The following is a 9,877-nucleotide window of genomic DNA, read 5'->3' as shown; positions in this document are numbered from 1 at the left end:
TTTAGGAAATACTCTGCCCTTCTGTTTTTTCCACCAAAGTGGATAACTTCACATTTATCCACATTATATTCCATCTGCCATGTTCTCGCCCACTCACCGAACCTGTTGAGATCCCCTTGAAGCCTCTTCACATCCTCTTCACAACTGACACTGCCACCTAGCTTTGTGTCATCAGCAAATTTGGAAATGTTACATTTAGTCCCCTGATCCAAATCATTGATATAGATTGTGAATAGCTGGGGCCCAAGCACCGATCCTTGCGGTACCCCACTAGTCACAGCCTGCCATCCTGAAAAAGACCAGTTTATCCCTACTCTTTGTTTTCTGTCTGTTAACCAATTCTCAATCCATGCTAGTATATTACCCCCAATTCCATGTGCCCTAATTTTGTTCACCAACCTCTTGTGTGGGACCTTATCGAAGGCCTTCTGAAAATCCAAATACACCACATCCACCGGTTCCCTTGTCTACTCCACTAGTTACATCCTCAAAGAACTCCAATAGGTTTGTCAAACAAGATTTCCCTTTCATAAATCCATGTTGACTCTGCCCAATCTTACTATTAGTTTCTAAGTGCCCAGTTATTGCATCCTTTATAATAGATTCCAGCATTTTCCCAACTACTGATGTGAGGCTAACAGGTCTGTAGTTACCCGTTTTCTCTCTCCCTCCTTTCTTAAATAGCGGGGTTACATTTGCTATCCTCCAATCTGCAGGAATCGTTCCAGAATCTATAGCATTTTGGAAGATGACAACCAATGCGTCCACTATCCCAATGGCCACCTCTTTCAAAACCCTAGGATGTAGGTCATCTGGTCCTTGGGATTTATCGACTTTTAGTCCCATTAATTTTGCCAGTACTGTTTTTTTACTAATAATAATTTCTTTAAGTTCCTCATTCTCGCCACACCCTTGGTTTTCTCATATTTCTGGGAGGTTTTTTGTGTCTTGCTCCGTGAAGACAGAAACAAAGTATTTATTTAATTTCTCTGCCATTTCCTCATTCCCCATTATAAATTATCCCGTCTCTGACTGTATAGGACCTACATTTACCTTCGCCAGTCTTTTCCTTTTCACATACCTATAGAAGCTTTTACAATCCGTTTTTCTATTTTTCGCTAGTTTGTGCTCATATTCCATTTTCCCTTTCTTTATCAATTTCTTGGTCCCCCTTTGCTGATTTCTAAAAGGATCCCAATCCTCAGGCTGACTGCTTTTTCTGGCTACTTTATAAGCTGCCTCCTTTGACTTAATACTTAATTTCTTTTGTTAGCCATGGTTGGATCACTTTTCCTTTTGGGTTTTTATGCCCTAGAGGAATATATGTTTGTTGCAAATTATGCATTATTTCCTTGAATGTTAGCCATTGTATGTTCACCTTCATACCTTTTAGTGCAGTCTCCCAATCTACCATGGCCAACTTGTCCCTCATACCCTTGTAGTTTCCTCTGTTTAGATTGAAGACCTTAGTTTCAGATTGGACTACATCACTCTCAAACTTAATATAAAATTCAATCATATTATGGTCACTTGTCCCTAAAGGTCCCTTTACCACAAGATTATTGATTAGCCCTTTCTCATTACACAGTACCAGGTCCAGAATAGCCTGTTCCCTGGTTGGTTCCTCCACATACTGATCCAGGAAACCATCTCACATGCATTCCAAGAATTCGTTCTCCACACCATTAGTGGTAATTTGATTTGCCCAGTCAATATGTAGATTAAAGTCCTCCATGATTACCGTATTGCCCTTGTTACATGCACTTCTAATCTCTTGATTGATACTGTGCCCTACATTACCACTACTGTTTGGTGGCCTATACACAACTCCCACCAATGTTTTCCGCCCTTTGCTGTTTCTTAGCTCCACCCAGACTGATTCCAGTTCTACATCACAATCTGCCAAGCCAAGATCTTTTATCTCTACCATACCGATCTCATCCCTTATTAATAGCGCTACGCCACCTCCTTTTCCTTTTTGTCTGTCCTTCCTAAATGTTGAACATTCAGTTCCCAGCTTTGGTTACCCTGCAACCATGTCTCTGTAATGGCAATTACATCATACCCATTTACTTCTATTAGTGCCATTAATTCATCCACCTTGTTGTGAATGCGACATGCATTTAGATAAAGTGCCTTCAACTTTGCCTGTTTAATACTTTTCTGCACTTTGACCCTTCTTTGCTGTTGGTCTTTGTTTCTGCTCCCTACTAGTTTTGCTGACTACTTTTCTAACTTGCACTTCCAGCTTTGTTTCTCTCTGTTCTGGGCCCACACTCAGGTTCCCAGCCCCCTGACAAACTAGTTTAAATCCTTCCCAACAGCACTAGCAAACCCCACTGCGAGGATATTGGTCCCGGTTCTGCCAAGGTGTTACCCGTCCAGCTTGTACAGGTCCCACCTTCCCCAGAATCGGTCCCAATGCCTCAGGAAATTAAATCCCTCCCTCCTACACCATCTCTCCAGCCACGCATTCATCTGGTCTATTCTCCTATTTCTGCTCTCGCTAGCACGTGGCACTGGGAGTAATCCTGAGATTACTACTTTTGAGGTCCTGCTTTTTAATTTATTTCCTAGCTGCCTATATTCTGCTTGCAGGATCTCGTCCCTCTTTCTACCTATGTCATTGGTACCGATATGGACCACGACCTCTGGCTGTTCACCAGAATGTCCTGCAGCTGAGAAAAGGCCCAGAAATGGAGCAGTTGGTAACAGGCCATCAATTAGTCTCCTCTTATCTCAGAGACCTCAAATATCGACACACTGTGTTATTTGAAATATGAAAATATTAAACTCCAGCCCGGTTACAGGAGTTATTAACATCAGCAGAAACAAACTCCAACTGTCAGAATGAACAAAATGTGATTAACAGCAGCAATAACAGCAGAATCAAACCCCTGCAGTTACTTGTGAACTCGCTGGTGTTTCAGCAGGTCAGATGACCGAGCGAATCTCTTCCCACACATGGAGCAGGTGAACGGCCTCTCCCCAGTGTGAACTCGCTGGTGTGTCAGCAGGTCGAATGACCGAGTGAATCCCTTCCCACACACGGAGCAGGTGAACGGTCTCTCCCCAGTGTGAACTCGCTGGTGTGTCAGCAGGTGGATTGACTGATTGAATCCCTTCCCACACTCAGAGCAGGTGAATGCCTTCTCCCCAGTGTGAACTCGCTGGTGTGTCAGCAGGTCGGATGACCGAGCGAATCCCTTCCCACACACGGAGCAGGTGAAAGGCCTCTCCCCAGTGTGAACTCGCTGGTGTGCCAGCAGGTGGAATGACTGATTAAATCCCTTCCCACACTCAGAGCAGGTGAACGGCCTCTCCGCAGTGTGAACTCGCTGGTGTGTCAGCAGGTAGGATGACCGAGCGAATCCCTTTCCACACTCAGAGCAGGAGAACGGCCTCTCCCCAGTGTGAGTGCGATGATGAATTTCCAGCTCAGACGGGTAACCGAATCCCTTCCCACAGCTTCCACATTTCCATGGTTTCTCCGTGGTGCGGGTGTCCTTGTGTCTCTCCAGGTTGGACGATCAGTTGAAGCCTCGTCCACACACAGAACACGTGTACTGTTTCTCCCCGCTGTGAATGGTGCGATGTTTTTCAGGCTGTGTAACTGGTTAAAGCTCTTTCCACAGTCAGTGCACTGGAACACTCTCACTCGGGTGTGCGTGTCTCGCTGCTTTTCCAGTCACACTGATGTTTGAAATCTTTTCCCACAGACAAACAGTTCTCCTTCCACATTCAAAGCCTGATGATATTCAGATCCTGATGAATCGAGTGGCTCTGTCAGATCTTGACGTGATGTTTGGTTTGAGTTTCCCAAATCCTACCCTTCTAATGCCCTGTAAAAGGAGTTTACAAAACTCATCACTGTAAGTACAGGACAGAAATTTAGAACAGACAATTCTAGTTTCTGCGCAACATTCTTTCCTCTCTCGTTCCTCCAAAGCTCTAAGTCCCCGTCCCACACATTGTCCGTCCTCCCTGTGTTAAAATCCAAACACATCGCACATCTCAAGACAGTTTTTCCTCCTCTCCCTGTTTTCGCCACCAACTCTGGCTGGGTTCAGTTCTACACTCACTGGTTCCCCTCCCTCTCCCCCCCCGAAGGTGCTGACACTGGTTGGATTCAGTTCTACACTCACTGGTTCCCCTCCCTCTCCTCCCCTGAAGGTGCTGACCCTGGCTGGGTTCAGTTCTACACTCACTGGTTCCCCTCCCTCTCCTCCCCTGAAGGTGCTGACTCTGGCAAGGTTCAGTTCTACACTCACTGGTTCCCCTCCCTCTCCTCCCCTGAAGGTGCTGACTCTGGCTGGGTTCAGTTCTACACTCACTGGTTCCCCTCCCTCTCCTCCCCTGAAGGTGCTGACCCTGGCTGGGTTCAGTTCTACACTCACTGGTTCCCCTCCCTCTCCCCCCCTGAAGGTGCTGACTCTGGCTGGGTTCGGTTCTACACTCACTGGTTCCCCTCCCTCTCCTCCCCTGAAGGTGCTGACTCTGGCTGGGTTCAGTTCTACACTCACTGATTCCCCTCCCTCTCCTCCCCTGAAGGTGCTGACCCTGGCTGGGTTCAGTTCTACACTCACTGGTTCCCCTCCCTCTCCTCCCCTGAAGGTGCTGACCCTGGCTGGGTTCGGTTCTACACTCACTGGTTCCCCTCCCTCTCTTCCCCTGAAGGTGCTGACTCTGCCTGAGTTCAGTTCCACACTCACTGGTTCCACTCCCTCTCCCCCCCCGAAGGTGCTGACTCTGGCTGGGTTCAGTTCTACACTCACTGGTTCCCCTCCCTCTCCTCCCCTGAAGGTGCTGACTCTGGCTGGGTTCAGTTCTACACTCACTGGTTCCCCTCCCTCTCTTTCCCAGAAGGCCGCTAACCTGTACAAGCCGGACGGGTTACACCTCAACAGAGCCGGGACCAATATTCTCGCGGGGAGGTTTGCTGGTGCTGTTGGGGAGGGTTTAAAGTAGTTTGACAGGGGGATGGGCACCAGCATATAGAGTAGAAAAGAGGAATAAGGTGCATAAAAGAGCGAGTGTGTTGGATAGTACTCGAGAAGAAAGTAGTACTAGAGACAGAAGTGTTACCATATTAGATCGGAGCAGACTAAGAAAGACTACGAAAAATTCAAAAATGGGTTTAGAATGCATGTACGTAAACACACAAAGTGTGGTGAATAAGGTTGGTGAGCTACAAGCACAATTAGCCATGTGGCAATATGATGTTGTGGCAATAACGGAAACGTGGCTTAAAAACGGTGAGGACTGGGTGTGGTAAACCACTAATCTGCCTGCACAGAACATGTCTGGGCATGCCTCAGCTGGCTCCGCCCCTGGCTCCACCCCTAAGCCCAGGTATAAAGGTGATTGACCTCCAGTCCCCCTGGCTTTAAGGATCGGTCTACCAGCAGAGGCATGTTCGTATTCTTTTGTTAATAAAAGCCTACTTGTTATAAGTTTAACTCTTAGTCTTCTGGAGTTATTGATGGCGCATCAATTTTATTAACAAAAGGTTTTGAAATGGAGCAAATCCTGAAACCGGAACGCCTGGAACTGAACCCTCAAACGGCGGATGCATCAAATAACTTCGAGCACTGGCTGAGCTGCTTCGAAGCATTCCTGCAGGCCTCCAGCACTACCCTCAGGACCGAAGCCGACAAACTGCTAGTACTGAACTCACGGGTGAGCCACCAAGTATATTCGATTATCCGAGACGCTGTATCCTACACGGCCGCTATCACGATACTAAAAGAACAATATACTAAGCCAGTCAACGAGGTCTACGCTAGACACCTCCTGGCCACCTGCAAACAGCGACCCGGGGAATCGGGTGACGAATACCTACGGGCACTGAGAGTCCTCGGCCGGGACTGCAAGTGCAAATCGGTGACGGCCGCGGAAAATACTGATGACCTAATCAGAGACGCCTATGTCGCCGGCATCAGGTCCAGCTACACTCGACAGAGACTGCTAGAGCAAAGTGGGCTCAACCTGCAGAAGGCTGTGGCCCTTGCTAACTCACTGGACGTGGCCCTCCGAAACATGGATGCCTACCCCCCCGACCATACGGCCCTCCCCGCCCTGTGGATGTCGCGGGGGCCGCCATCTTGGGACACGGTAAGACCACAGGCCTGCGCCACGCCACCACCGCCATGGCCCACCTGCAGCCCAACTACAGCTGCGATGTCCAGAGGCTCAAAGTGTTATTTCTGTGGCCAGGCCAAGCACCCCAGACAACACTGCCCGGCGAAGGACGCGATCTGCTCCAAATGCGGAAAGAAGGGGCACTATGCCAAAGTGTGCAGGGCGAAACCGACCAACTCCAGCAGCGCCGCGTGTGAGCCGTGCAGGTCGCCATCTTGGACACCACCAGCCGCGTGTGAGCCGTGCGGGCCGCCATCTTGGACATCACCAGCTGCGTGTGAGCGGTGCGGGCCGCCATCTTGGACGTCACTTTGGGACCAGGCCCCTGACTCCCCCACTGCCTCGCGCGAGTACAACAGCGACCCACCGACCTCAACGATGGCCTCCATCATCCTGGACCAATCCAGGCCTCACCAACTGGCCAGGTCCACGATGGACATCAAGGTAAACGGTCACGCAACAAACTGCCTATTTGACTGCGGGAGCACGGAGAGCTTTATCCACCCCGACACGGTGCGACGCTACTCCCTATCAGTCATGCCCACGCGCCACCGGGTCTCTATGGCCTCCAAGTCCCATACGGCGGACGTCGGCGGCTACTGTGTAGCGACCCTGACAGTAATGGGCACAGAGTACAAAGACTTTAAACTCCTTGTCCTGCCACAGCTCTGCGCTGCTGTGCTACTGGGACTGGATTTCCAGTGCCACCTAGAGAGTGTCACGATGGCGTACGGCGGGCCCCTGCCCCCACTTACAGTCTGCAGCCGGCAAAATTTAAAACAACCGCCGCGCACAATATGCAGCCTATCCACCCTGAAAGTCAGCCCCCCCCCGTTGTTTGCTAATCTCGCCCACGACTGCAAGCCCATCGCAACAAAAAGCAGGCGGTACAGTGCCGGGGATAGAAGCTTCATTAAAATAGAAGTAGAGACACTCCTGCGGGAGGGGATTATCGAGGGCAGCACCAGCCCATGGCGAGCCCAAGTAGTGGTCGTGAAGACTGGCGAGAAACAGCGCCTGGTCATTGACTACAGTCAAACAATCAATAGGTATACCCAATTAGACGCATACCCCCTTCCCCGCATATCTGATATGGTCAATCAGATTGCACAGTACCGGGTATTCTCTGCCATTGACCTGAAGTCGGCATACCACCAACTCCCTATCAGGCCTGAAGACCGCCAGTATACTGCCTTCGAGGCAAACGGCCGCCTCTACCACTTCCTCAGAGTCCCCTTCGGCGTTACCAACGGGGTCTCAGTCTTCCAAAGGGATGGTTGACCAGAACGCGCTGCAGGCCACTTTTCCCTACCTGGACAATGTCACCATCTGCGGCCATGACCAGCAGGGCCACGACGCCAATCTAGAAAAATTCCTCCGAACAGCCCAGCGCTTAAATTTGACATACAACAAAGAAAAGTGTATGTTTCGCACCACCCGCCTCGCTATCCTTGGCTGTGTAGTGGAAAACAGAGTCATCGGCCCCGACCCCGACCGAATGCGCCCCCTTCTGGAACTACCCCTGTCTCACTGCCTCAAAGCCCTGAAGAGATGTCTGGGGTTTTTCTCTTATTACGCCCAATGGGTGCCCAATTACGCGGACAAAGCCCGGCCCCTTATCAAGTCAACCTCCTTCCCCCTGGCGGCAGAGGCCCGTGCAGCCTTCACCCGCATAAAAGAGGACATTGCAAAGGCTACAATGCACGCCGTGGATGAGTCCATCCCTTTCCAAGTGGAGAGCGATGCGTCTGACTTCGCCCTGGCCGCAACCCTTAACCAGGCGGGGAGACCCGTGGCCTTCTTTTCACGAACCCTCCAGGGCCCCGAAATTAGACACTCCTCAGTCGAAAAGGAGGCCCAAGCTATAGTGGAGGCTGTACGGCATTGGAGGCATTACCTGGCCGGTAAACGCTTCACCCTGCTCACTGACCAACGATCAGTAGCATTTATGTTCAATAACAAGCAGAGGGGCAAAATCAAAAACGACAAGATATTGCGGTGGAGGATCGAATTATCCACCTACAATTATATCTTATACCGGCCCGGGAAACTTAATGAGCCCCCGGACGCCCTATCCCGTGGAACATGTGCCAACGCACAGGTCGATAGGCTACGGGCCCTCCACAACGATCTCTGCCACCCGGGGGTCACCAGGTTTTTCCACTTCATTAAGGCCCGCAACTTGCCTTACTCCATCAAGGAGGTCAGGACCATGACCAGGAACTGCCAAGTCTGTGCCGAATGCAAACCGCACTTTTATAGGCCAGACAGGGCGCACCTGATGAAAGCCACCCGCCCCTTCGAGCGCCTAAGTGTAGATTTTAAAGGGCCCCTCCCCTCCTCTGACCGCAACACGTACTTCCTCAACATCATTGACAAGTACTCCCGTTTGCTGTCCCCTGCCCGGGCATGACCAGCGCCACAGTCATCAAATGTCTCAATGACCTCTTCGCCATATTCGGTTTTCCCAGCTACATCCATAGTGACAGGGGCTCGTCGTTCATGAGCGACGAGCTGCACCAGTACCTGCTCGAAAAAGGGATAGCCACGAGCAGGATCACCAGCTACAACCCCCGGGGTAACGGACAAGTAGAAAGGGAGAACGCGACAGTGTGGAAAACCGCCATGCTAGCCTTAAAGTCCAGAGGCCTCCCAACCTCCCACTGGCAAGAAGTCCTCCCCGATGCGCTTCACTCCATACGGTCACTACTCTGTACCGCCATGAACGCCACCCCTCACGAGAAAATGTTCGTCTTCCCTAGGAAATCCACCTCGGGGACATCGCTACCGCCATGGCTGACGTCTCCAGGGCCCGTCTTGCTCAGGAAGCACGTGAGGAGCCATAAAACAGACCCCCTGGTCGAAAGGGTCCACCTCCTCCACGCCAACCCACAATATGCATACGTGGCGTATCCTGACGGGCGGGAGGACACGGTCTCCATACGAGACCTCGCACCCTCAGGTGCCACCGAAAACACCATTACCCACTACCCATTACCATTACCCACTACCATTACCCACGACACACCCCTAGAAGGGAATCCACATCTAACCCAAGTAGACGGCACGCCAGGGCCCTGTGACCCACCCTTATACACCCACCGACCCCGCACCCACGAAGACGACACGCCGGTGCTCCGGCCCACGCGGGAAACGGCCGCGGGAAAAGAACCGCCGCAGCTGGCACCACGACGATCACTACGGCAGACAAGACCCCCGGAGAGACTTGCCTATACGAACCTCTGAGACACTTCACCCCGCCGGACTCATTTTAAACAAGGGGTGAATGTGGTAAACCACTAATCTGCCTGTACAGAACATGTCTGGGCATGCCTCAGCTCGCTCCGCCCCTGGCTCCACCCCTAAGCCCAGGTATAAAGGTGATTGACCTCCAGTCCCCCTGGCTTTAAGGATCGGTCTACCAGCAGAGGCATGTTCGTATTCTTTTGTTAATAAAAGCCTACTTGTTATAAGTTTAACTCTTAGTCTTCTGGAGTTATTGATGGCGCATCACTGGGCACTTAATATTCAAGGGTACAAGGTGTTCAGAAAGGATAGGAAGTAAAAAAAGGGAGGTGGGGTGGCAGTGCTGATTAAGGAAGACATTGTAGTGTTGGAAAGGGAGGATGTTCTTGAGGGGACAAGGACAGAATCCATTTGGTTAGAGTTGAGGAGCAAAAAGGGTATGATCACACTATTGGGGGTATTCTACAGGCCTCCAAATAGTGAGAGGGAG

General features: G+C 50.8%; 1 protein-coding gene across 2 annotated transcripts; it reads left to right on the top strand.

Annotated features, from left to right (window-relative positions):
• Positions 1 to 2,893: 2,893 nt before the first annotated feature.
• Positions 2,894 to 9,614, top strand: LOC147119582 (uncharacterized). Of its 2 annotated transcripts, XM_085985129.1 has the most exons (3): positions 2,894 to 3,872; positions 5,510 to 6,585; positions 8,904 to 9,614. In XM_085985129.1, exons 2-3 carry the CDS (start codon positions 5,518 to 5,520, stop codon positions 8,985 to 8,987), a joined length of 1,152 nt encoding a protein of 383 aa, XP_085841255.1. In that variant the 5' UTR covers positions 2,894 to 3,872; positions 5,510 to 5,517; the 3' UTR covers positions 8,988 to 9,614. The 2 variants fall into 2 exon arrangements, with proteins under 2 accessions (XP_085841255.1, XP_085841254.1); XM_085985128.1 differs by lacking the exon at positions 8,904 to 9,614 and having other exon boundaries at positions 5,510 to 7,422.
• Positions 9,615 to 9,877: the final 263 nt, after the last annotated feature.

The sequence above is a fragment of the Somniosus microcephalus genome, chromosome 4, assembly GCF_052327205.1.
Source record: "Somniosus microcephalus isolate GS21.2 chromosome 4, FLI_Smic_1.0, whole genome shotgun sequence".
NCBI lineage: Eukaryota > Metazoa > Chordata > Chondrichthyes > Squaliformes > Somniosidae > Somniosus > Somniosus microcephalus.
Note: the sequence above shows the minus strand (reverse complement) of the source record. Positions and strands in the feature narration are given on the sequence as shown.

What these genes read in the sequence shown, in the direction of transcription:
- LOC147119582 (XM_085985128.1), top strand. Translation starts at nt 5,518, where the DNA reads ATGGAGCAAATCCTGAAACCGGAACGCCTGGAACTGAACCCTCAAACG.